The sequence below is a fragment of the Scophthalmus maximus genome, chromosome 14 (assembly GCF_022379125.1).
Source record: "Scophthalmus maximus strain ysfricsl-2021 chromosome 14, ASM2237912v1, whole genome shotgun sequence".
Taxonomy (NCBI): Eukaryota; Metazoa; Chordata; class Actinopteri; order Pleuronectiformes; family Scophthalmidae; genus Scophthalmus; species Scophthalmus maximus.
Genome location: NC_061528.1, coordinates 6226165 through 6253364, shown reverse-complemented (window position 1 = coordinate 6253364; position 27200 = coordinate 6226165). Strand labels below are relative to the sequence as shown.

General features: G+C 48.2%; 1 protein-coding gene and 1 long non-coding RNA gene across 12 annotated transcripts; one reads left to right on the top strand and one right to left on the bottom strand.

Moving 5' to 3' along the window:
* Positions 1-88: 88 nt before the first annotated feature.
* Positions 89-18061, bottom strand: LOC118320341. Of its 2 annotated transcripts, none has more exons than XR_004796291.2 (3): positions 17959-18061; positions 17607-17857; positions 89-186 (listed from the first exon to the last, which is right to left on the bottom strand). It is a non-coding gene; the product is annotated as an uncharacterized LOC118320341 (long non-coding RNA). The 2 variants fall into 2 exon arrangements; XR_004796292.2 differs by lacking the exon at positions 89-186 and adding an exon at positions 13214-14408.
* On the top strand, positions 1229-27200 carry tbc1d4 (TBC1 domain family, member 4). Of its 10 annotated transcripts, XM_035650946.2 has the most exons (25): positions 1229-1355; positions 1467-2321; positions 7770-7898; positions 7987-8224; positions 8975-9219; positions 10326-10415; positions 10722-10826; positions 10962-11094; positions 11225-11316; positions 11452-11562; positions 12222-12344; positions 12846-12905; positions 15060-15277; positions 15621-15782; positions 17632-17789; positions 18383-18589; positions 19394-19396; positions 19773-19934; positions 20406-20564; positions 20705-20805; positions 20908-21051; positions 22290-22449; positions 22661-22830; positions 23809-23985; positions 24642-27200. In XM_035650946.2, exons 2-25 carry the CDS (start codon positions 1917-1919, stop codon positions 24870-24872), a joined length of 3783 nt encoding a protein of 1260 aa, XP_035506839.1. In that variant the 5' UTR covers positions 1229-1355; positions 1467-1916; the 3' UTR covers positions 24873-27200. The 10 variants fall into 10 exon arrangements, with proteins under 10 accessions (XP_035506839.1, XP_035506842.1, XP_035506840.1 ...); XM_035650949.2 differs by having other exon boundaries at positions 1266-2321; positions 15063-15277; XM_035650947.2 differs by having other exon boundaries at positions 1267-2321.

The window sequence follows — 27200 nt, the reverse complement described above, 5'->3', positions numbered from 1 at the left end:
GTAAGTCAAGGGGTAAATGCAGTTGTACACATTGAATCAGTAAATTGGCATCACTTGTTTACCATCTGAATAATATGCAGAATCCACAGAGAGATGAGGTACTTCTGGATCGTAATAGCAAATCCTGATTTGAAGTCTGAGGATCTGTGGGTGTTCTGGTGGTGAGTCCAGAGGCTCTGCAGCAAACTGAGAGATGCTTTAATTATACAGTGTGCAGATTGTGTACAATAGTCATATTTTATAGATTTCATTCATTTCAATTTTCACCACAATGCATTGTAGACAATTCAATATTATGTCAACGTTCAAAATTGCATCTCAGTAACTATTGTTATTTATTTTGTATATATTGTTCCTACTGTCTTTATGTCTTTATTTTACATTGCATGTTTACTTAGGCTATTACTTTTTTTTTTTACTGTTGCTTCTTATTTTGATTATCCCCTTGCTGCTGTATAACACAGCAAATGTGCTAATAAACAAGAGCACTCAGAGAGCGCAGGCGTCCGCCAAGGCTGAGCGATCGCCCCACTTATTTGCTGTTTCACCCAAAACTTGAATCTGACCTACTTTTTTTTTTTTTTTTTTTAATGTTATGTATTTGTGAAAATATGACTCGAAAAGGTCAAGCTTTGCTCTATGTCTCGCAATGCTGAAAAAAAAATGAAAATAAACCAGATGATTTCATTAAATATGGCTCTGGGGCCTAGTGGTGGCCTGACCGTCCTCTACAGTAAAAATGTGAACACTCAGTCACAGTCTCCACCAGTTGTGTGGGGTTTAGTGGGTTTGCAGAGCTGCGGTGGCAACTGCTCCGGCAGTGAAGGTTATATATGGCAAAGCTGCTATTTTGGGGGGATGGGTGGATTTATGGCATTTGGTAGATGGATGTCCTCTGGTGCTTGTAAGCACATCAGATGTGATTACGCAGCTGTCCACAGAGTCACTTGTCAACTGCCTTGGTACAAGTGTTGCAGAGGATCATTGTGGTTCCATCAGATCCCTATTACCTGCTGAGTGGTCGTGGTGGTGGTTGTATGGGCCCGGGGGCCATGTGCCACATGGGGGCTGCTGCGCACACGTTCCACACTACCGTGGAAGAGACTTTCCAGTTATTATGCAGTGTGTGTGTGTGTGTGTGTGTGGTGGGGAGGAGGAGGAGGAGGAGGACGAGGCGGAGTTTAGTCCTGTCACGTTTCGCACGGCGGCCCTGCCCTGCCCACTCCCCCAGCACATGGGCTGCCTGGGCGGGTCGTCGGCCCAGCCAGCAGCCGCCCCACCTCCAAGGCGTTGTGGAAGAAAGGATCACATTCGGGAGGCTGGCGCAGAGAGGCGATAGACAGGCATCAGTCCATGTATGTGTTTTTTACAAACTCCTTGGGGGAAAGAAGAAGGGAAGTGCAGCTGAGCTTTGTGTGCAAACAGGATTCTTCTTCTTCTTCTTCTTCTTCTTTTCTTCTTCCCAGCGCCGCGTAGAGATCGCGTCGCCTCGCTGCGCGCTCGGGAGCGACGCCAGGAGAAGTCGGACTCCCTCTGGGCGACGTGTGTTGACACAGGATCCGTCCGCAGCCACGTTTTACCCACCGAGCTCGGCGGGGATGGAACAGTGCGAGTCTGTGTAGCGTTTGAGGAGGAGGAGGAGGAGCAGAGACACGCATCCACACCACAAGGCGCATTACCCGAGGTCCCCTCGCTTCGGATGAACATGGAGAGTTGCAGCTGATCGACGGGCGCCAGCACATGTCGCGCGTCTGTGCGGGAGCTCATCGCCTCGTCGCGTGAAACTTTCGCCGTGGATGCGCGCATGGGAACTGTCGCGCACTGACCACAGTTACGCACGGTCCGCGGTCGCCGGGAATGGTGCGCGCGGTGTCATCCCACTCGCAGTAGTTCTCTAGTCCCCGCCGGGAGCCCCCATGGAGAGCCAGGGCGAGAGGGGGAACGGCCCCCCGCGCCGGGACGGGCCGAGGTTCGCGCTCACCTACATCGGCGGCTGCCCGCTGGACCGGCGGACCACCCTGCCCATGCTGCCGTGGCTGGTGGCCGAGATCCGGCGGCGCGGCGAGCGCGGCGACTGCGGCCCCGCGGTGCAGCCCCGGGAGGTGCAGCTGGTGCTCAGCCCGCCGCTCGTCCGCTGCGTGCCCGCCAGCAGCGGCGGCAGCGCCGCCGTGTTCATCTTCGAGCACACGGCGCAGCGCATCTCGCGCTTCGTCCACAACAGCAACGACCTCACCTACTTCGCCTACCTGCTGCGCGGCCAGCCGGACAACCCCGAGGCCGACATGTCCTGTCACGTCTTCAAGGCCGGCGACCCCAACCAGGTAGGCCTGCTCCACAATAAAAGTGACCCCCCCCCCCCCAAATGAAATAAAAGAAATACACCTCACAGCAGCCACAGGGCAGCAGCTGTGCCAACAGCAGAGATGGGACAGTAGAATCAGATAATGAGCACATAAGTAGTTTATTGTTTCTGAAACATTATGATAGGGAAGTTTGATCAACCTGTCCCAAACTGCTCCAGTAGACCTGCAGCAGTTGATCGATCAGTAATCGATCACTAAATTAATCACCTACTGTTTCGATAATCGATTAATCGGTTCAAGTAGTTTTTATGGGAGTCAAACTTCTCTGATTTCAGCTTCTTGAATGTGAATATGTTCTGATTTTTGTTTTTACTCCACTGTGACAGGGAACTCAACATCTTTGATGTGTGGACAAAACAAAACATCATCTCTTTTGAATTTTTTCTTTTTCACAATTTTATGGACCGAAACAACGAATCGATTCATCGAGAAAGTAACCGAGCGATTCATCGATTGGCGAAAAGAATCGTTAGTCGCAGCCCTGTGCTGCTCCACTCGAAAAGCAACCCTGTGCTGTAAATGTTTCCTTAAGATTCCCCGCGGGTTGTCACGTTAAAAGTTTCCTAAATCAACACGGTGTCTAGGTTTACAGTGAGGCCCCCACCGACATGTAAATCTTAGGATGCCCCGAGTCTTGCTGTCAGTGTAAACACAAGAACTAAGGAACTCCCCCCCTGGGCAAAAAAAGCCTGAATTCAAACGCCCTTAAAGGTCACAACTGTGCCATTTGACCTCAAACACAGTAGATCAGGCAAAGCACCGCGCATGTTTCGCTTCGGTATTAAGTATTTAGGCCGCCGGTCGGTGAGGATGAGCGCCCTGGATTTTGGCAAAGTTAATCCATCTCTGTGCTTTCCCCCTGTAGAGGGATCAGACGTCTCTGACTGGTGTCTCCCCGTGGTGCGGACAACAACAGCTTAGCCGGCACAATATTGAGTCAGCACATTTTGCACGCCGATCAGCACGCCGGCCTTGAGTAATAGACCAAAAATATGTGGTAAATGGTCCCAAAAGAAAAAAAAATCAGGAACGCGGAGAGTCACTGTTTGAAACTCAAAAAGTGCACTCGGTGCTTTTTGCTGTCTGCTGTGTGTGACACACGGATGTGTCGTGAGAGTTCCTTCGTGTCTGCGAGAGTTCATTGTAGTGCGAATGCCTCATGCACCGTTTTCTAGTATTAATATATGAATCGTGTGATTTGGGGTTCGTGCCAACGCGATTCTTAACTCGCCGGAGCTCCACTGTTACACTCGTTCTACGTTATCACCGTGTTTTTCCGCGGTGAACCAGGAAGCCGCCCTCAAACTCAGACACTGCACCCACCGTGTGTCGAGCGCGCGTTTTTTTTTTCTCTCTCTTCTTTTTCGCATCAATCTCAAACATGCCTGCGCTGTGTGGCGTTTCCTGCGGCATGCGCCGCGCCGCCAGCAGGCAGCGCGTCGGGCCTGTCAGGAACTGAGAGTTGAAGAGGCCACGAGATCGCGGAAGGCAGGAAGACACACTTTCGAGGGGGGGCTGCCCGGACTCTCCCTGCTCGGGACCCCAGCGTACAGTGCACGGCAGTCAGAGAGGCATCTTGAAACATACCTCGTTATTATGCAACAGAAACCGGTTTGGCAGCCGCCGAGCCAGCAGCCTGTGAAAGGTGGACCGTGTGGAATGCATCGCTTATTCTGCAGCTGCCGCGCAACACCCTGCTGCAGTCGCTGTGTCAACCGCACGACCTCGTACCGCACGATACATCTTTGCATTATCTCAGCGAGACAGGCTCGTTTTTCAACTCTATTCTTAGCCGTGGACATGGCGGGGAGGACAATTGTGCAAACGCAGAGGGGAAGAAGCGGGGCATGATGTGAAAGGTTGAAATGAAATGACCTCAGGAAGAGCGCAGGTGGCCGAATGGTCTTCGATTTTTGGCCTAAATGGAAACAAACGCGCTTAACTTGTGTTAAACGCAAATTTAACACGACTCACTTCAATTGTGCCATCATCAGGCCAGTGTTGTAGGGTGCGTGGCGCTGCAAAGAGCGACCCACCGCCACCCCTGCTCTGACTTGGCGCCGGCCCAGAGTGGAACCTCTCCCTGGGCGACCCTCAGCTGACTCGCCGCTCATTCTCCCGGCGACGTGCCGTGCACTGCGTCCGATCAGTCTGTGTTTGGGAAATGTCCAAAGTGGGGCTGAAAGGTCATTGTTATCAACCTGTCAACTTTACACTAGAGCCCACGACAAAACCTGCACATATCTTCTTTTCCTTTTTGAAGTCAGTCTGGATCATCGAAAGGCACATAAGCCAGTCATTTCTTCTCCTTTTTTTTCGTTCTTACGCTCGCCGGGTATGCCTGTTCTCGGCCACACCTGCGCTCACATGCGTTTGCCCTCGGCAGGTGATGTGGCCCCGTCACGATCCGTGGCCGTGATCACATTTTCTTTTTCCCTAACCAAGCTGCGAAAGGCCACAGAGTCTGACCCGGTGGTTGCCATGAGAGACCCTGACAGGAGTGCTGGCTTCCTTAGCAGTTCCCTTTTCCAAGAAGCAAGGCTACAATAACCATTGCTGGGAGAATATTGCCTGCGTTTACTTTGGTATTATCCTTTGGACAAAATGTGAAATAACGCTAATGGGGAGCTGGCAGTGTTGGGTCTATTAGTAGCTCCAATGTAATGTTCTTCTTCTGACACTGTGTTGTAATGACAAGTTTCGAGACACGCGCTCGATGGAACAGAAAAAGAGAAAGTGTGCTGAAGGAAAGGAAGACGCACTTTGTGCGTCACAGCCGTCTTCACACACACACACACACACACACACACACACACTGTGATTTCCATGTGTAACGCGAGCCGCCCCGTGTTTTTAAAGGTGACACGAGAGCCATCGTCTCGCTTTTGTTTTCGGTTGGGGACGTAAAAAAAACTAAAAAAACTTTGTTAAAAATCGGAGGGCGCTCCGAGTTTGTCTTAGGGCTCACGGAAAAGCCGCTGGGCGGACGTCGAGTCTGCAGCTGGGGCTGCGGATGTGAGACGTGTGACCACCCTGAGGCGCCTTGAGGAACAATCCTCCCCTAAGACCCATAAGAGAAGTGGTTACCAAAGCGACGTTTGAAATTGATCAAAAAAATCCAGATTACAAAGTGTGTCACAAGGCAGCAATTACAACAAATACGCTACAGAATCCTCAGAAGTGGTCAAATCCCCAGTGTTAACTTTTGACTCAAAGAGTGCGTAATCTGCTCCTGCTTATCGTCCGTTCCTCCGTCCCCTTATCTCGTATATAGACACGGTCGATAACCTGTGCGTCTCCGACGGGCGTCTAACAAGGGCCCAATTGCCGTGGTCGTGGCTCAACGTCGCCGATAAGGGCGGCAGAACCATCCGTCCCGCGCTGCGCCCCCGTTTGATCAGATGCCATCAGGGCCCATTGTGGCCGAGGCCTGACACTACAGGAGCCGCGCAGCGCTCGGGACCCTGCCAGCTCGGCGAGGGGGACAATCCTCGTGTTTGTTTTACTCCTGAGCCCTGAAGCTGCGTTCGGCTGCCGGTGTTTACGTAGAACTGGCTTTGGCATGGCAGCGCCGCTCATTGTATTTTCATAAAGACCAGGCGACGATAGCTGGAAATTGGGCAACTTGATTTTGTTGTGAGTATAGATTTCCAGTGAAAGACGCATTGGATCCCCTTTATTCCCTTCAACACTATCCTGCCTGTCTGGGCCTGCGTGTCCGTCCCCCGGATTGAACGCCTTCACTTGGCTCTGCACCGGGCCGACTACAAATATGTGACCAGATCGAATGGTGCGGCGGCGTCGTCTTACTCATGCATAATCCAGCAGTTGCTTTGAATGTTGAGACGGCGCTCGGTTGTCATTTCTCTCCCTCTGTGAAAGTGTCCCGGGGCGGACGGTGCCGCTGTGATTCCCTCCGAACTACCGCGACCTCGTTGCGTTAGCGACGGCTTTCTCCGAAAGCAAACTTGCTCCTTACCCCACAGTGGGAGAAGCGTCTTCTCACACACACTCACACTGTCTATATTTATATGCAGACGGCAGGAAGTTGACCATTTCTCAAAAAAAAAAAAACCTTTTGAAAAATAAACAGTGAGATCATCCAGTTGCAAAGGTCAGGAGGTTTGGTTTGAGAGAAAAGAAGGCTCGAGTGTGTCGGTCGCCAGCAGCCCGCTGCCCTCCCTCTTCCTCATCTCAACACAGCCCTCCGGCAGCAGCCGGGCACGGCTCAACCCTTTGGGAGGGCCGGGACTCGGAAAGTGGGACTTTTAAAATAGCTCCTGCAGCCACGCAGCGGCTGTATGGCCCCGACAACCGTTTTGAATCCTGTACATGAGCTGGCTTCTGTGGAGCAGCGGGGACAAACTATTGAGAGGATTCCCCCCCCCCCCCCCCCTCCCCCCCCTGCAATCCATCCTTTCCTGTTTGTCTGCCCCTCTCTGGCTTCTGTCCCTGCTCTGGTCACACCTTCCCAAGTATTCTGTTACACAACCTCTTCCCTCCCCAGTCGACATTACAAATATATTTGCACAACAGGCGGCGTGCGGCTCTTATCGGACACAATCGACGGTGCGTGCGCGGTTTGCCTTCAGCGCTCATTGTTGTGTTGAACACCATATTTGGCCGACCTTGGCCGTGCCTCTGGTCCCAGGCCTCTTTTTTTTTTTTCTTCTTCCTTCTTTTCCTTTTTTTGCGAGAGCCGCCCGCCAAATGTTTTACTGCAGCAGTGATTCAACGCTCTCTGTTTTCAGAACTTGCGCTCAATTGTGAAAAAAGCATCTCAGGAGAGTTCACGTTCCGAAGTATTGCTTCAGAGTTTGCCTGGAGAGACTTTTTCTTTTCTGTCTTGACTTGTCGTCCCCCCCCCCCCCCCCCCCCCCCCATGGATATGAGTTACCGAAACGGCGCTCACTGTTTTCTGCAGGCGTTGAACAAGGTGCAAGTGACTAACGCAACGCAGCGCAGCAGAAACAGGCTTAGTGACCTTCAAGTCCTTTCTTATTTTGTCGTGCGTAGCCCGGTCGTTCCCTTGTTCCCTTGGCCGCCCGCCTACTTCTGACTCGCAGTGTTTCGTCTGTCTGTTGTTGACTAGCTTCACTGCTCACAACACAAAGTAAGGTCATGCAGTTCTTGGGACAACTGAAAAGAATGCCATATAAACATAGTGCACCTGCTGCAGAGGGTTTTTATTTTTTTTGTTATTGGAAATTTCCTCAGTAATAGTGTTATTGATATTAATGTGGTGTTGACTCCTGGGATTCTTGTTTTCGTTCAGTAATCGGATGAGCTGCAGAGAAAAACCTCCCCTGGCGTTCGGTTCCACTTCCTTTCCCCTTTCTCCTTTGTTTCTAATTTTCCCTTCTTCTTGATGTCTTCCTGTTCATCACATCCCGTTGTTCCTTGCAGGTCCCCGAGGTGATCAGCAGTATTCGCCAAGTGTCCAAATCGGCCCTAAAGGAAGACACCAAGCCCAAACAGGAAGCCGAAGAGGCCTTCTACAACTCCCAGAAGTTCGAAGTGCTTTACTGTGGCAAGGTTAGAACATCCGTGCCGAAAACACAAATATACGGTGTGTTTTTAATTTAACGAGGCCATTGAATGGATTTAAAAAAATGAATTGCAGGTGACGGTTGGGCACAAGAAGGCTCCGTCCACCCTCGTCGACGACTGCATCGACAAGTTCCGCCAGCATGAGGTCGAGCGCAAGCGCCTGCGCCTGCTCAACGGTCAGCGAGGGTCGACGGACGGCGCCCCGGTGGAGTTCCTCATGGGGGCCGAGGGGGACCCGCTCTCCGCCGCTCTCCGTGGGAGTACAGGAGACCCCGACGTACCCGGAGTGGAGGACGTGACTGCAGGTGGAGGTAAAGACCTCATGCAAATATACAGCTTCGCAATCCTCAGTTACTGTCGCCTGTCCAGCTCTCCTTTCTGGCACGGCACATATGTGCAGTTTACAATTATTACAGTGGCAACTTTACAGGTAGATCAGAGTAGGCTTCATTATAGCTATGGCTGATTATGATATGGAAAAACGTTGAGATGGTGAAATGGTGAAATTGCATTATGGTGGCCCTGTTTACAAGGTACAAAGGTGGCAACTCAAAGTGACATAAGCCGTTGGGTTTGTGAGCTGCTGTTTTGAAGCCATGAGTCCAGCATTTTGTCCAGCGCCATCTTGGTTTTTTGAAACCGGAAGTAACCATATTTGGACGAGCAGTGACACCTGCAACCATGCACCGATTGGACACAACTAGCTGTCAATCACGCAGCTTTCTGCATACCATGCTTTATCGTCAATTTACTCTAAATCGGACCATAATTTTCAAAATGAACATCATGCTGTATTGAACAAGACTTGAAACTAGCGATTTAGACCAGAAGCTCCTCAGGAAAATGTTTACTTTAGTTGTAAATCAAGTGTAGAGACATTTTCTCAGTACAGTCGCCCTCTGCTGGTCATTGCAGAGAATACAGGTTTTTAGGCACTTTCGCATTGGCCTCACCTCCCGACCCACTTGCATACGTCTATAATACAAATATAAATAATGCCTTAAAGTTGACAAAAGACACAAGTTGTAATAAACCAAACTGTATCTGTGTGTGATGCACAGGTAAAGGCCTCTCCAGCAGTGCCAGTCAAAGCAGCCTGCGGGGAGCGTTCCCCGAGTGCATCCTGGAGGACTCTGGGTTCGAGGAGCCCCAGGAGTTCCGTGCGCGCTGCAGCAGCCTGGCCGGCAGTCTGCAGAACAAGCCGGGGGAAGGCGTCCTCCTGAATCCCGCGCGCCGCAGACACGCCAGCGCGCCGAACCACGTCCAGCCGTCTGACGCGGACAAGAACCGCACCATGCTCTTCCAGGTACGGGCGGGCGGGGGTGCGGTTTGTTTACACGAGAGCCACGAGTTGGTTTCAGAATGTGCACGGCGGCTCGGAGTTATCTTATCTCTGAGTTCAGCTGTTTGTAGACTTGCAGTCCGTTGACACAGGAGATTTATCATCAACAGCAATGTTCTCTCATCAAACTCTGTGGCTTGGTTTGCACTCAAAGTGCCTCGCCTGCACCAGGGGATCTATTACACTTGAATCGCAATCCTTTGTGTGCATAGAAGGACAACATGCAATGTCATATCTTTGTAGTTACTCCAAAATTTAAGTGTCTATTAGGTGTAAAGGCAGAACTATAAATATAGTCCTTTGTCTATGAGATTGATGTGTTTTTTTGCCCCACTGCTAGCGACTCATAAATCGTCTCGGAGAGCTCGATCCCATCTGTCACACCCGGAAAACCAAATGCTTGCTTGTCTCAACACTCGGTTTGTCGTCAAAAAAACCCCCAAAACCATCCCCGCATTCGGTTCCGCCCGTGAGCTCGCAGTTGCCGCTAAATCATTTTCATGTGCACGTGGCCAGCACTCAAAATGTACAGAGTTGCTCGGGGCCCCCGCGTTACTGCCACGTTTAAAGAGGCCGTAACTCCTGCAGAGGAGGATTTGCTGCTCCTGGGAAAAACGCAAGGCTGCCGAGTGAGCCAGCTGCCATTCCTCACACACACACACACACACTCACACACACACACACACACACACACACACACACACACACACACACACACACACACACACACACACACACACACACACACAAAGCTAATTTTAAAATCTGGAGCACAACGCTCAATATGACACACTACGCAGCAGTCAATTATGGGAAAAAATCATTGATGCAGACTTGTTGACCTTGATTTCTTTTCTTTTTTCAGCGCGTGTGAGTTCATGTCTGTCACTGAACGAGTCTCAGAATAGTCGTGGGATACTTGACACTGATACACTCGTTGCCTAAAGTTATATCCGTGATGTGGAAGCAGTATGAAGAGCTCCTCGTCCTCGTCCTCGTCGTCCTCGTTGTTGTTGTTGTTGTTGTTGTTGTTGTTGTGTAAGTGCTTGCATGAATCTGTCTGACCACAGGTGGGACGTTTCGAAGTAAACCTCATAAGTCCAGACAGCAAAACAGTGGTGCTGGAGAAGAACTTCAAAGATATCTCGTCCTGCTGTCAGGTGGGTTTATTTTTACACTGAAAGGCTTTTTTTTCTTTTCTTGTCTGACTCGGCTGCAGTTCTAGTCAGAGAACAAGCTCGGTCTCTTTTCGGGACATCTAATGCATCAGTGCCTTCGAGGGCTTAATATGGCAACTGGCGAACAACATGTTTTATCAGTGATGGATTACTGCCTGATGCAGTCCCGTTCCTTTAGATGGACATGATGTAGAGTCTAGTGGGAGTGTTGTCATTCTATTAACCGAGCACGTCCGCCCCTCTTCTGACATTTATTCTGGTTTCCTGTTTGTCTTGACCTTGACACAGGGTATCAAGCAGACCGACCATTTGGGATTCATCTGTAGGGACCAGGCCGAGTCGGGCCCCCGCCAGTACGTCTGCTACGTTTTCCAGTGTGCCAGTGAGTCCCTGGTGAGTCGCGCAAAAAAAAAATTAAATATAATAATAATTTCTCGTGCCCCAATATTTTTTATTTTAATCTCCGCTAATCATCTTGTGTGTGTGCGTGCTCGTCTCGTTCCCCCCGTTTGTCTGTGTGCGCGTCAGGTGGACGAGGTGATGCTGACCCTGAAGCAGGCCTTCAGCACAGCAGCGACCCTGCAGAGCAACAAAACCCCGATCCAGCTGTGTGAAGCCTGCCCCATGCATGACTTGCACAAGCTCTGCGAGCGGATTGAAGGTAGGCCGCATGAACTCCGGCTACGCGCCCAACACTTTCCCTTTACTCATGAATATATTGATGCGCGGCCCCTTTTCTCAGAGGGCAAAAGGGAAATTAGAGAGTGTCTTATTCCCTCTCCTGTTTCTAGGTCTCTACCCACCCAGAGCAAAGTTAGCCATCCAAAAATATCTGTCCCAGCTGACGGACAATGAGCAGGCAGAGATTTTTGAACGAGTTCAGGTAAGGTTCTGGATCTGCTCAGAGAAAGCTCCCTTTTTTTTTCTCCTCCTGAAAATCTAGTGAAATATTAAATCGCTTTTTGGTGACTGGTCTCCTTTTTTTCACATCTCGGGATTGTGCGTCCATTGTCCACAGAGGTTGAAGCCTGTGTCCGACCAAGAAGAGAATGAGCTGGTGATTCTCCACGTGCGACAGCTCTGTGAAACCAAACAGAAGTCCCACCTTCACATTGGAGAAGCCCCTCAGGTGAAAGCGTTTCCCGTAGACGAGGAAAAAATTAAATAAATGAAACTAAAACAATTTGCAGCAGGAATTCCATTCCTGTATCCTCAGTTTTAGAATAAATATCTGAGGTTGTACTTTACTTTACTAAAGAATAGAAACACAACTTGTCCTGTAAATCAAATGTTTCAGTGTGAAGAGTTTTGTTGTTTTTATGTTGTAGAAAAGCAAAATGTTCTAGAGTTTATGCATCATGGAAAAGAATTTATTGTGTCTCATTTCAAATTTTAGTTCCTTCTCATGTCTGCACAATATTTCAGCTTCCTGTTGCCGTCGTAAAATGTAAAGTGAAAAACACTTCACAAACTGGATGCCTAATGTTCCCGGGAAAGACACGAGCCGCCTATGAATTGAATTGCATTCCATAAGTTGGTAAAGGAAAAAGAACATGACAAAATATCAAAGTCTGGCGGGTTATTACATTAGCATGATCTGGCCTGAGGGACTGTATGTTAAATATTATCACTCACATTGCAAACCCCCCCCCCCCCCCCCAACAGCCATAGGCTATTTCCAGCAGCCTGGACCATGTGGTCTGCTACACTAAGACTGTTATTGAGTTCACACATTATTAATGGGATGATTTTTCTTCTCTCTCTCTGTCCTTTGTTGTCTCCTGACAGAATGCAGCAAACAGCTCAGCAGCAGGCGACGGCGCAGCCTCCAGCAGTCGGTTCAAACTTGACATCCTCAAGAATAAAGCGCGCACCTCCCTCACCAGCTCTCTGGAGAACATCTTCGCGAGGGTAGGTCCGAGCAGGGAGAATTAAAAAAAAACAAAACCTGTCCCTTTTCTCTCCGCCATCTTCACACTTTCTTTCTTTCTCTAAGCTCGTCCCCGTCTCGGTGGCGGACTCTTATGTCTTCACCCCCAGAGAGAATACAGTTACCTCGCCGCGTACCTTCACGCGTCTCGGCCCTTTGTGTCGGTTGTTGTTTCTGTGTCATTGTCAACCGGGGGGTTTGGATTTGACTCATATCTGCCAGCGAGTGAGACGGCAAGAGTGATTCCTTAGTGGAAGAATCCAGGCGGCGGCCCGTGACCTCTGCTGCCATCTGTCATTGTCTCGGACACTTCCAGCGTTAATCTTATCGAGTCGGGGTGTTTGTGTCCTTTTTTTTAAAGATCTTCTCGTTGTTTCGCTAACGGCAACTATTCTTTTTGTCAAGGATACATTTATGCTTTTATTTACCCATTTGCATCTCCGGAGCGTGTTTTCATGTTGTACCATCTCCTCTGTCACCAGGGCGCCAGCCGAATGCGAGGCCGCCTGGGAAGCATGGGAAGCATCGGCAGCTTTGACAGAGTAAGTGCGGTTGACGGGGACCGAGAGAAGTTTTCGAGGGGCCCCCGTTCAGCAGGATTCTCTGGGAATTCTCACCTTTTTCCTCGGCGGCTTTTAAAAAGCGTGTTACATTCCGGCTGTCACATTCAAAACTTTCATCAATGTCAGCAGTCGGAGGCTGCCCGCAGGGGTCTCCTCACACGGACGCTTGATTCTGACACTGATTTATTCCCACATAGTTGTTGTGATGAAGCTGCGGCGCAGTGAGTGAGTGAGTGAGTGAGTGAGTGAGTGAGTGAGGGAGGGAGGGAGGGAGGGAGGGAGGGAGGGAGGGAGGGTGCTTGCTGGACTGTCAGTGAACCATTTGCGTTTGTTGGGCTCCACCGTGTCACTGCTGTGCAGAATGTGCAGTGAGGGTGTGATGTCGTCCCTCCGACTCCCCCTGTCAGGCATGAGGGGGTTCGAGGGTACTGCGCCCATTTTGCATTTCACTTTCACAACATCGTCAGACTCACGGTGGATGGTTTGAAAGAAAAAAAGATCAAACCGGACGCAGCAGAACAGATATATATTTATATATAGTTTTCTTTCTGAGCCAAACGCTGCACTTACATTACCCACAATGCAACTCTGACTCTTCATTGATCCGGGCATGTGAGGTTAATCAGATATGATGTGCAGGCTGAAGAAGGTCTGGTAAACTCCACATTTTTTTTTATTTTCAGACTTGTAGTTTTCAGCTCCGACTGACGAAAGTGATAAGACCTCACACAGCTCCCGCTGAGGCCACAGTGATATTTATATTGATTGCAGGAGTGCCGTACTACCCAAGACATTGCAAACAGCCTTTGTTGTGTAGAGTCGGTGGAGTTTCCCTGTAAGGATGTGTGATGTCAAACACACGCAGACATGAATCGGAGCCTCCCAGCTGTCACATGGGACTTTAACTTTGCCGTGTGCATCAGTCGCGTCGCGTCAAATGGATTGAAAGTGTGAAGCGCAGACGGAGGGGAAACAATTCCCAATCGGTCTTCAAAGTGGCAGCTTCAAGTGAGGGGGGATTTTTCTTTTTATCAGGCTGCTACAGCTCCCTCTTTCACCAAATGCACCAATCCTGGCTGCACAGAAAGTCCAGTCAATCAGTCCCCATCGCCCTGACACACAACAACCCTCCTAGAGGGAATAGTGTTAGTTTCAAAAGCGGCCTGTGCATCTTTCACTTTCGCCGTTTCTATGCAGAATCAACTATTATTACATATTGTTTGTGTAAAAGAGTCCTGCGTCTTCCCCTTCAAGGCTCACCTGTGCTCCCCCCCCCTTCAATCTGAATGTTGTTTGCGAGTAAAATCGCCGCCTGGGGATTGTGTCAGGATGCCGATGGCCTGGCAGGCAGGAAATTCAAGTCAGGATGTCCAGTTCTGCGTCTGCTGAGCCGTGCCCGTCCTGGCTTCCTCTTCCTCGTCATAGGACACGGCGCGCTGCACGAGTGTCTCGTCCGAGGCCACTTCATCTTATCGTAGCTTCCTAAAATGTAAAAAAAACAACAACCCTTCAACGTGATTAGCAGTGACCTTGCGTTCAGTCCTCGCAGGTTTGAAAAAAACAAAAACAAACGTCTCTATGCACTCTGAAAGAAGCAGCTCCAATGTCCCCCGTCATGTGGTCTCTTGGAGAAGGGAGGTCTCTGAAAGCGCGATGGGAGGAGATTGGAAGGTTTTTTTCGTGTGGAGTTGAGTCGCCGAGATCCTCCCTTACCCAATGGCGTGTGATGCCGTGAGTCACGGGACGCCGTCCATTAGAATACAATAGTACGTGTGGGAGTCGTCCTTGCTGTGGGCATGACATGAGGCAACAGTGTGAGAGTGTCGAGTGGAAAGTTAAAACCTGGAATGAGTCTTGCCGTGGGGCTTCACTGGTTAGGTGAGTGCAGACCTGCAACTTGAGTGTGTTGTCCTGCTCGGGGCCGTGCCTCGGAAATAGAATGACGTGCCCCGCGTGGTTTGTATTTCAAACACTGATTTTGAATCTGAATCCTATTTTCAGTTTTCTTATCTTCGTGGAATTTGTATTGGCTGTGTGTATAGTGTCACAGTTTCACCCTGCCACTCAGCTTTGCAGTCACAATCTGGTGAAAAAATGTAATTTCTCCCCGTCACGATTTTTCCCCCTCCCCAGCAGGATGAGGAGTCTCCCGGTCACTCGCCTCCAGGCTCCCCTCCCGCGTTCCCCGACGATGACCCGGAAGGCGGCCTGCAGTTCCGTCGGCGCGCCCACACCTTCAGCCATCCACCTGTGAAGAAGCGCATTTCCTTCGAGGGGCAGCCCGCCTGCCAGGGCAAACACGCCCCGCTGCGCAGGCAGCAGTCGGTCACGCCGGAACTGCTGCAGAGCAGGTAACGCACGCTTTACCCACCAGTCACTGCATTGCAAGGCAGAGTATGCATCTCTGTGAGTTACGCTGCAGGAGCTGATGTTTTGCCGAGTGAATTGTACGAGGGTACGTTCTTTCCACGAGGCTGAGCTTCTGTGTTCTCACGGACATTGTAATGCGTCCGCAGCACTCTGATCAGTCCCTTCACCTCCTGCTCCGCTATCCTTGAACAAAAGCATCACAAGTTTCCTGCCTCTGTTTTGATCCCTCATGAATTCCTGTGCTCCGACCAGAAGTGCCTTTTCCCTTTGTGTTAATGTTTGTTTTTTTCATTTTGTGGGCATTTTCATGTTCGGCTCGCCCAGGCCCGTGGCCGTCTCGAGAACGCGCAGCGTTTCGGAGAGCGAATCCTCCTTCGGCCTCCCCTCCTCCTTCTCCGCCCCCACTTTCCTGAAAAGCATTTACCAGGGCTCCCTGGGCTCCCTGGGCTCCCTGAGCTCCCTGGCAGACAGTGGGAGCCTCAAGAGGTGAGAGGGGGTTGCTCAGAACCCCCCTGCTTAGACCCAAATGCACTGGCCAGCAACTTGACAAAAGGGGATAAGATGGGTGGGAGGGACGAACTATCCGTCGCTGGAATGTTGGCTGTCAAACCTTTTAACACCCCGTCTTTTTCTTTTTTTTTTGTCCCTGTAGAACTTCGTACTCTCTTCCTGTCTATGCACAGCAACTTTTTATTCGTAAAAATACTTTCCAGCTGGGTCTTGATTCCCCCCCTCTTCCCTCTTCTCTCAGAAGTAGAAGGGGATGCTGATAAACCACTCTCCTGTTGCATTTGCATGTGCTCTTTTTCATGCACGCCAAAACAATATTTAATCTGGATTCATATTCTCTATTACCTACATTTCACACTTTTGCCATCACTTTTTCTCTGACCAGTGGTATCCGCTGTTCCTTAGAGCTGCTCAACCAAGCATCATGCTGATTCACGTCAGTGATGTATTTATCTTGAAATGTTGCCGTCAATATGCAGCTGCAATAATCAACCACCTAATGTAGTGTGTTTTTTTAATTCATTTTTTTAAATGACACACATCGGTGTGTCTGAGGTTTCCTTGTGCTCCTGTGACAGGGTCTATATGTCCGGATGGCAGAAAGTAAAGGTTAACATTTCCAAAATGAATCAGACGCATGGGAAGTCGACCGCTGTCAAATGTCACTTACACGTGACAAAAAGTCCAGTATCCTCAGCATTTGCATTGATTATGCAGCAAAAATGTCTTGAAATGCTTTTCCAGCAGGTGTAAAAGACAAGTTGTTTAAATCCGAATATGTCAACGATGTTCACAGCCGAGGTTTTTTTCTCTCTGTTGCACATTAATTTGAGTCCAGCGATTTGTTTCAGTGACTGACAGGAAAAGAGAATAAGAGCTAATGCTGGATGTCAAGTGCGGGATTTAAATCTGTTAACGCTGCAGTGTTAAATGTGTGGAGCCGGAAAAAGATTTTGCAGAAACATTGTTGTCTCGGTGACATTTGTCTCAGAGCGAGGTCACTTCCTGTTTTTCATCGGCCACATGATCAGACGGGGACATGCGTGCTGAGCAGGCTTATTATCTACTGTATCTATCAGCTGAACCTCAGCGAGTGACACGAAAACATTGTTTCGTAAATGGAAGAAGAACATAATTGCTGAATTGCTTCAGTACATTAGATCTTATCTTAACATCAAACAGATTAGGTTTTTTTTAATTTTGTATTTGTATTTGCTTTGAATTAACCAAAATTGTTAATTGTTATCTTTAAGATGAACCAGATCGGCGGCCAGCATATTTGTTCAAATACATAATACATCAAATCCATCCATCCATCCATCGTCTACCGCTTTATCAATTTTAGGGTCGCGGGGGGGCTGGAGCTGGATATAATATATATTATATTATATATTTTTAATCTGCACATTTTGACTCAATATATAGGAAACAAAAGTGATACCAGCAACCCTAATAACTTGTTGACCAAGTTGTCTTCTCTACTAAAAAAAAAAAAGCTACTTCTTTTCCCGGAGTCGGAAAAAAAAGCAGGCCTGCATGTGGCTCAGCTGTGGCTGTCTGTGTTGCCGATGTTTGTTGTTGTATCACATACTAATCATGAACTGCCGCTTCATTAACATGGATATTTGGGAATCAGAAAATACCTGGCACTTGTGTTTTTTCATCAGTATGTTTAAATATTCTTCTGGACAGTTTCTCATCTGCTTGGGGGAAGCTGAGATGAGAAGCCTGTACAAGGTGTCCTGTGTCAGAGATTAAGTGTGTGTGTGTGCGTGTGTGTGTGTTGATGTTAGACGACACCTGACGCTGCCGTCTTCTCTCGTAGCAATGGGGAGGGCAGGAAGAGGACCCTGTCCGGCTGCAGCAGTGACTCAGTGAGCGCGGGTCTCCCGCCGACCCCACGCAGGGTCTCCTGGCGACAGAAGATCTTCCTGAGTGTTGCTTCGCCCATGAACAAGCCGTCCGCATCCATGCAGCACCCAGGTCCGGTAACACAAAACCCTTCTGGCAGGTTTCAGGCGAGACGCAACACGATGCACGATGAGTAAGCTCTGAATAATCCACAAGTGCATAGAGGATGAGTACGAGGCAGGGGGAGCGCTTGATTTGGTGAAAAAAAAAGAAGCAGTAAGGGAAGAAATGAAAGACGCACTTTCAAACGCCATCCTCGTGAGAAAAACACACTGAGTCCACTGAGCTTTACACTAACGGTAATATGTCCACATTTGAACCCAAGAGGTAAAATTGATTTCAAGTTGTACTTTCTTTTTCAACCCGAGTTTTGTCTCCACCAACTTCTGTCAATAATATCTAGTTCTATAGCTAGTTTTGAAATGAGTGTGTTGTTTGATGCTGATAAGGTTTTACTTTTCCTGCTGCTGCAGAAGAGTGGTAGATTAAGCCAAAACAATAGGCTAGAAGAGGCTAAAAAGCTCTGCGTTCTTGGAGGGGTGGGTCCTTATTCTCTGTGGACTCATTATTGAAGACGAGCGCTTTCATATTTCACAAGTCAGAGTTCAAAATATGTTTTCCACGTGTGCTCTCTGTTGATGTTCTTTGGGTGTGTCGCGCTTTAGATCACAGGGAGCTGTTGCCTCTCTCCCCTCGCCACTTGGACTCCAGTCTGGACCCCTTGGGGCGCCTGCCGCTGCCGTCGACGGGCGACCCCCCGACCGGGGAGAGGCCCAACAAGACCGCGGCCGACTACCGGGCCCTGTGGAAGACTGCCATCCGCCAGCAGATCCTTCTGCTGCGCATGGAGAAAGAGAACCAGAGACTGGAGGGTGAGCATGAGTCACCGCTGTGCGCATAAACGATGACGATCACCCCTGGAACATTTTCTGACTTTGGTCACATGAGAGACAAACAGGAAGGGCACGATGCCTTGTCGTCTCGTTGCGATTAGATTATCCTTTGATGTTCGGTGCATTCGCTTCTCTGCAGCACACTGGTGGTATTAATGATCCGTCATGCGGCCGTGCCTGTTGAGACGGGCTCACACTGGGCCGTATTGTTGAGATTAATCTGCCTATGAAGATATGTATTACTGTCATTGGAGTTTCACAGTCAGGCATCACAACACGCGCTAACACTTAAAGTCTTGTTGCTCCTAACTGAAGTGCAGAGTTGCCGACCCTTAAACCTTTTCGATTCTGTGAATGCTGCCAAGTGCATGAAATTCATTTCGTCTTTATAGGAAAAACAACAGCGACTGCACTATTAGGTCAGAGTTCAGTAAAATAACAGGATTCACAGTAGCTGTTTGCCAAAATACTGCCCTCTAATGGACCAGGTTAGTAATGGCCCCTCTCCTGTTTTTCCTCTCAGTAGAAGCTAGAGGCCATTTGGGGCAGTTAATTGTCTACTTTATTATGGAATCTTTTAAAAATAAAGTGGCATGAAATAAACTCCACCTTGTAAATGATGAACAAAGAAAGCAGCAGTAAACATTAACGTCTTGCTCAAAGAGAAAAGAAGGAGACTTTATGATTCTCTATACCAACACATCTCTTTCCCTTTGTTTGTGACTTTGTCTATGACGCCATTGCTGGTCTGAGGACCTAACTGTGAATAACCCTTTTCAATAGAAGGTAAGCGATTTAAAAAGGAACTATTGGGATCTAGTCAAATGGTTTGCATGACTGTGGGTGTTGGTTTTTGTTTGCATGTTCAGGGACAATCATATTTTATGTGCTTTTTGCTTCTTTTGTCCTCCCACTACCTTGATGTCGCTTCTCCATGACTGTGACAGCATAATGGAGATGGATTTTTATTGTTAATGTGGGTATTGTGGCTCGCGTTTATGTGGTCGGCTTTCCATGGCAACCGGTGGCAAAAGACGTTGCTCCCACATTGAATGTCATTTAATCAGCATTCTGTTTTTCATCAAAAGCGGGGAAAAAGAAATGCCATGTGTTCATCTCATCCGTTTCATCTCCCCTCTTCTGTGGCTTGACTGTGTTGCAGCGAGCAGAGATGAGCTGCACATCCGCAAGATGAAGTTGAACTACCAGGAAGTGGGCCAGTGCTCCAAAGACGAGCAGGCATTCTGGGAGAGAAAGCTGACGGCCCCGGGCCGAACGACGGTCCCACAAGACAAGGAGGAGATGTATCGCGCTCTCTGCCAAGGTGAAAGATGTGTGTGTGTGTGTGTGTGTGTGTGTGTGTGTGTGTGTGTGTGTGTGTGTGTGTGTGTGTGTGTGTGTGTGTGTGTGTGTGTGTGTGTGTGTGTGTGTGTGTGTGTGTGTGTGTGTGTGTGTGTGTGTGTGTGTGTGTGTGTGTGTGTGTGTGTGAGTGTGCGCGTGTGTGTGCGCGTGTGTGTGCGCGTGTGTGTGCGCATGTGTGTGAGTGCGCGTGTGTGTGCGCGTGTGTGTGTGTGTGTGCGCGCGCGTGTGTGTGTGCGCGCGTGTGTGTAGAAATATGAGAGAAATGGGTAATGAATACATGGTTGCTGATAGAGCGACACACACACACACACGTGTGCACACACCACCTTTGTGTTCTCCCGTACAACCCCTTCGGAAAAAGCTCAGGAAAATGTCTGGACGTCACGGTGCATGTCTGAACGCAGCTCATGCAAACCTTCATATCTGTGTGCAGGTGTTCCCAAGAGCAGGCGTGGGGAGGTCTGGCTGCTCCTGTCCCACCAGCACCGGCTGCGTCACAGGCTGCCCCAGCGCCATCATGCCCCGGACACCGCCTACCATGACCTGCTGAAGCAGCTCACTGCACAGCAGCACGCTATTCTGGTGGATCTGGGTGAGCACGGGATTTTTTTTTTTTTTAAAAACGGGTCCCGAATCTCATGGAGTATACATTTGACATTTTAGACATTTAGGCCTCTTGTTGTCATGTGGCAATCTCACAGAAACTTACTTAACATCATCTGTCTCCCGCAGGCAGGACCTTCCCCACCCACCAGTACTTCTCAGCCCAGCTGGGCGCGGGGCAGCTTTCCCTTTACAACCTCCTGAAGGCCTACTCTCTGCTGGATACAGAGGTACATACAGTAAACCTGTCTCCTCCCCCCCCCATAGTAAATCACTGTTATGACATTGTTGCTACATAGTGTGTTCTCTTCCCCCCCCGTTGTGCCACACAGGTCGGCTACTGCCAGGGTATCAGCTTTGTGGCCGGAGTGCTGCTGCTGCACATGAGCGAAGAACAGGCCTTCGACATGTTGAAGTTCCTGATGTATGACCTCGGCATCAGGCGGCAGTTCCGACCCGACATGGTCTCTTTGCAGGTCAGTGTGTGATTGCGGTCGTGAAGGGAAAAGAAATGCCCTGAACTTTGAAACCACAAGTATTTCAAGTTGAAATTTAGCATCTGTCAAATGCAGCTTCTCAAAGAAGAAAAGAAAAACAGCTTGTCATTTTTCTCTCAACAAAAAAACATGCTCAGAATCCTTTAAGCATTTGCTTTCACAATAAAGATAGGTATAATCACACAAAAGCTCTTGTATGGGTACGTTTATATCCTAATGTGAGTAACAAGCACACTGAATTCTCGCTGCGCAGACGTATCTGCTATCTTCCGGGGCTGTAAAGAAAAGCACAGCACGCCTCTCTCACCTATGTGGGTTGGGAGTTGGCAACAGCAAACAGTTAGTCAAGTGTCTCCGCCTCTTATTCAAGCCACACCTGCATACCGTGCTCCCGTCGGCTGCAGTTAAACATCAGCTGACCTCACGGGGCCGAGCGCATCGGCAGGCGTGGTAATGTTTAATCCGCTTCAGGTAACCACTTGGGCAAGTCAGCTCCTGGTTCTCGCGGCACAGTTTGCAGTGGTGTTCAGTTTTAGACCAGTCCAAACTCGGCACAGACGAGAGGAGTTTGTGCCTGGGTTTTTTTTTTTCCCTTTTCTCTTTTTCCTTTGGCCAGTGGTTTAGTACGAGGATGTGAAGGTATTACTTGTGTTATTTCTAACCGTCAGGAAACTGTAAGAACGATCCAGTAAGAACGACCTAACTTCTGCTTCTCCTTTCTGTTTGCTGGAGCACTGTGTCTTGTCAGAGAGTTAGTGCAACTCATCAAATGCTTTTTCCCGCGATACGTGTCTGAGCAAGTCTCCAAAACAACACTGGTAACACAGAAGGAAGAAGGAGCTCCCATGCTTGGGCAAATGTTCATTTGACAGCTAGTACAACTCTCTGATTGTCTTTGTTTTTTTCTAAGATTATTTTTTGGGGCTTTTTCCACATTTTATTTTGACAGGACAGCTCGGTGAGAGAGGGGGGAAGACATGCAGGAAATCGTCACCCTGGACCTCTGCGTCGAGGCATAAACCTCGAAGTATATGTGTGCCTGCTCTATCCACTGAGCCACCCCGGGCCACTCTCATTGTCTTTTATACTCTTTCCCTCCGGCAGATCCAGATATACCAGTTTGCTCCAGCGGAGCATGTTTTGGCCTGTAAGCGCATTATCTGTCTGTGTGTTGAGTGTTTATGCCTGTGCACGCTGTCTGTCTGTGTCAATCCCAGGTTCAGATGTACCAGCTCTCCAGGCTGTTGCACGACTACCACCGCGAGCTGTACAATCACTTCGAGGAGCACGAGATCTGCCCGAGCCTCTACGCGGCGCCGTGGTTCCTCACCCTCTTCGCCTCGCAGTTCCCACTCAACTTTGTGTCCCGCATCTTTGGTATATTTTTAGAACAACGGCCCCTGTGTTTGCTCACACACACACACACACACACACACACACACACACACACACACACACACACATGCTTATCGGCACTTGAGGCTTTTAAATGGCCACATATCAATTACAACTTGAAATGTGTCAAGTGTTCGCCTTTTTTTTATTTTTATCTCCGAGTGTTGTTTCTTCTTTTTTTTTCCACCTCCAGATTTTGTGTTTGCCCAGGGGACCGAAGTGATTTTCAAAGTGGCCCTCTGTCTGCTGAGCAGCCATGAGGGGGAGATAGTGGAGTGTGACAGCTTCGAGAGCATCGTGGACTTTCTGAAAACGACACTTCCCACCCTCACTCAGACACAGATGGAGCAGACCATTGCAAAGGTACAAAGTGCAACATTAAATGAAATACAGTCTCAGGTTTCCAAATGATTAAGCCCGGTGAGCTGTGCAGAACCTAATCCACTGCTGCGAGATTGGCCAACGGTTAAAGCTTCTTGTTACTCGTGCAGGCGGAAAATGTGTCTGCACACAAAATTACTTAGCATAATGTGCAGCAAGACAAATATTATTCCTGTTGTGGAGATAAACTGAATTCGTTTTAACGCAAAGCCATAAAACTACTCGGTCAATGTTCTCCTGTGGCTCTCTTAGATCAGATACTGCACATGATAGAGCAGAACAATACGACAAACTTAGATTTATTGCAAATAGAACTTTATGAACTGCTTTTAATGCGCATTTATAATGAATGGGAGAAGAATTTATTTCCTTGTAAGCAGCATTTAAGATAATATCACACACTGCTGGCAGAAGTACTATTGTAGTATTTGTTGTACCACAGGCATTAAAAATCTCCTTTCAACCAATTTAGTTTTATAGTTAGCTAGTTTTGTCTGATTATCAAATTTGGTTGTGGGTTGATTGTGCAAACATTATCCCACAGTTAGAATATGAAGTTGGCAGTATTGTAGGTCTTTGTTAAGTCAGAAAACCCCATGAAAAAAAGGGGTTAGTTCGTCTCTAAATACTTTCCACCATCCCTAGCCTGAGTGTGGCCCTCAAACCCAAACCCATTTTTTTCTTGTGATGATTTAAATCTTTGACAATTGTTCACAAATATGTACTTAACATGTTTGAAAAAAATGCAACGTTGGGGATTATTTTAAGATCCAAATTTGGTGCTGTTGCACCACGACAGTGTGATGTGGGACTGACTCAAAATGAATTACATTTTCATTGTAATGAAGAACAACGAAGTGTCTTCAACTGATTTTTTTGGTGTCTTTAGCTATGATAATTTCTCTATACAGACACATGTTCCTTGACTTACAATAATAACACTACAAAACTCTTTTCCAGGTGATGGAGATGGACATCTCCAAGCAGCTGCACACGTATGAGGTGGAGTACCACGTCCTTCAGGACGAGATGATCGAGGCCGGACCGCTGCCCGATGACTCTGACCGGCTCGACAAACTAGAAAAGACAAACACGCAGTTGAAGAAACAGAACATGGACCTGCTGGAAAAACTTCAGGTAGAGGAGGGGGAGAATAAAACCTACATTGCGATGAATTTCTCTATATTCATTACTTTTCGAGCTACATCTTAAAGGGAAGTTACGTGTAAATGTCGGGGGATTTTTTTAAGCTACTCGTCAGTTTATAATTTCCTCTTTTGATGGCCTGGTGGAGGGGACCTGTCATGTTGTTTACACAACCTCGACAGTTACCACCGGCAGTGTCCCAGACTGCCCATAGATGGAGCCAAAACACAAGTCAGAGCCACAATGAAAATGACAGGAAGACAAAGGAATCTGTCAGATTTACAATGACCAGTAAGATGTCATTCTGTGCAGCAGGAGATTCTCGCCTCACGAGGTCAAGGGGGAACCGAGTTGCTCTGATCTCAGACGTGACAAAGTAAATTTAGCAGACTCTCAGAATCATGGTGTTTTCTATCTTGTTTTCTACTGCACTTAACAGGTGATTTGCGCAAGTCACTGGCTCTGCTCAACAGTCATGTTCGGTTGCACTTTTAAAAATAGAATCCTAGAACAAAGTCTCACTAGTGTTGACTTCTCGTTGACTTAGTTTTTGTCGGCTGTGCCACAAAGTCTCCGTCCACATGTCCATAATAATATCTTCGTATTATTCCCTGTATTTACTGAGGCGCCCTGTCTGTGTCCGTCAGGCTGCACGGCAGAAGATCCAGACGCTGGAGACCAGCGTGGAGAACTTCCTATCTCGGGAGAGCAAAATGAAGCACATGATTCGCTCTCTGGAGCAGGAGAGGGCCACTCACCAGAAGACCATTGAACGCATGCGCACTTGCCTTCCCTCTGACACCCTGACAGATGTGGAGATGACCCAGATCAAAACAGGACCCAACGGGAAAGCCAAAACTGCAGCCAAGAAGCCCTGATGGCAACCAGGGAGGGCTGGCTGCTCTGGGCAGACGCTCAGAAAAAAAAGAAAAAAAAAGACTGAAGTGAACAAATGGAGACTGCTTTAAGTGGAGGGCTGCTCAGTTCCACGGCTATTGTGTTGTGCTTGCTGCGCAAGAGTGGCAGTGTCTTTGTAAATGTGATGCGATGTGAACTCGAGGCGTATAAGCCGTGTATGGAAAAATGTGTGATGTTTGTCGGCAGATAATGGGAGTGGTGGGAGGATGGTTTCAGTCGTAATAGCGAACAGACTGTGCCGCCGGAGCTGCGGCTCCGGCTTCTTCTTTGTCACTGGCAGTTTGAAGGTGAGATGCACCACATCCTTCCCTATTCAGATCTCCTGGTAATCACAGGGATATTTTCTGCATTGACCCAAAGTGAGCAATGTGTCTGCCTCTGCAAATCATTTCGAGTGCTGCGCTTGGTGTATTTTCTACCAGTGCCGGTAGCAGCACAAAGGCGGCGAACAGAAGGCGCCTGTTGGCAAATAGTCCTTTGGACCTCAGGTTCAACATATAGCCATTTCCAGCGGACCCCGGAGTTGAGTTTATAACTTTTTGTCTGTGATGGAAACCCTGCCTCAGGCTAAACAAATTGCTTTGTTTTTACCTTGTATTCACTTGAAATGTTTGTGAATGTTATTTCCCCTCCAAAGATCATTGTGAATATATTCTGTTTTTCACCACAGAGGCATCTGGGCACACGTCAGCAAATCCGCAGTTTCTCACTGCTCCCCTCTCAGCACCAGGCCTCTCGCCGTCACACCAGAGAGCTTCGGTGCTCGCACTTGCTGACTTTTTTTTAAGGAGGAAGTGTCTCTTCCAGAAGTCAGACAGGATGTGATGTCGCCTGCCTGCTCAGCTTCCTGTGTGACTGACCGCGGTGTCGCCTCGTCGCAGCACCGCGTTCAGACACCGAGGCAGAGTTCACACTCCCCAGGAGGCACCGGAAAATAACACACGAAGGTCGGAGTAGCCGTCTGACTGTGGCTCACATCACATGCCCCCTTGTCTAAAAGTCTTCATGGCTTCTTGTTTTTTGACAGATAATCTTTTACTGTAGTATCTGAATGTGGGACGACGAGCAAACAACACATATGAGCATGCTGCATTGATGTTGGTCACATGTACGACTCAAGTGAAACTCCAATGTTCTAGATGAGTAGAGAGACTGCAAAGGAAATAAGAATGAAAGGAAAATGTCAGTTTCCTTTTGAGTTGCTCTCTGCAAAACACAAGCAGTGTCCTGGCTGATTGTGTGATCAGACATTTATGTTAATTCAAAAGAGTGTCCCTGGTTCTCTCATCAGTTTTTTTTTTTATCCCGCCTCTGTGTCTGACAGTCCTGGGCTTTCATAACACACCTAAACATTAAAACCAAGGTGATGTCTGTCTCGAGACTGTCTGCCAGTCTTCCTGTCCTTGGTGACAAATTGTGGTGACACATTCATGTGTATTTCAGCATAAAGCTTTTATGCTCAAACTTGGGCCCTTTGCCCTGCGATGCAACATGTCCATGTTTTGCAGGCGTCTGTAATTACACAGAGCACTTGCCTACTTTTGCAAAGACTAATCGACTCAAGGTTTGATGTGTGGGTAAATGCCGACTGACGTTCCCTGAAATGCTCTTGTGGTAATTTGACGTGACATTTGTAAAAGTTTGCACCAAACTTCTCATAAATAATAGAGAAACGGTGGCCTCCGAACGGCAGGGATTCTCTCAAGAGTGCAGGATGTGAAACATATCAAACGCAACGTTAAATCTGTTGGGAGGATATGTCCAATGCAGTCCTGCTGACAACTTCGAACCAAAGTTGTTAAAAAAAAAATGAATGAATGAGAAATGACCATATTCACCCAAAAGTGCTGCGATGTATTGTGCGTTGAATAGGATAACCTTTTTGTCACTACACCTGTTCAGCCTTCTTAAGGTTTTTACTAAGACATATGCTTGAAAAGATACCAAATATTGGCAGTAAAAACTTGACACTAAAAAAAAAAAAAGACCATCAGTTGACATGTTTTCTCATCATTACACTATGTTTATTTCCTCTCAGCTTATTAAGTTGTGCCAAAAGTGAATGTTGGCCTTTTATTCTCCATTGATCGGAGGTTGGAGGCCGTTTTTGTCGATGTCTAAAGTAAAGCACTTCTTCGTAGCCAGTGAAGGGTCTTTATTTTTAGATCAGGTGCTCTTAGTCCTGACTACTAAATAGTGCTTATATCACTGTGTTTTAAGACTGTCAACACAAGGGCTACTCAAAGGAACTGTCATGAATACTTCAATAAACCTCACCTTGCCTTGTT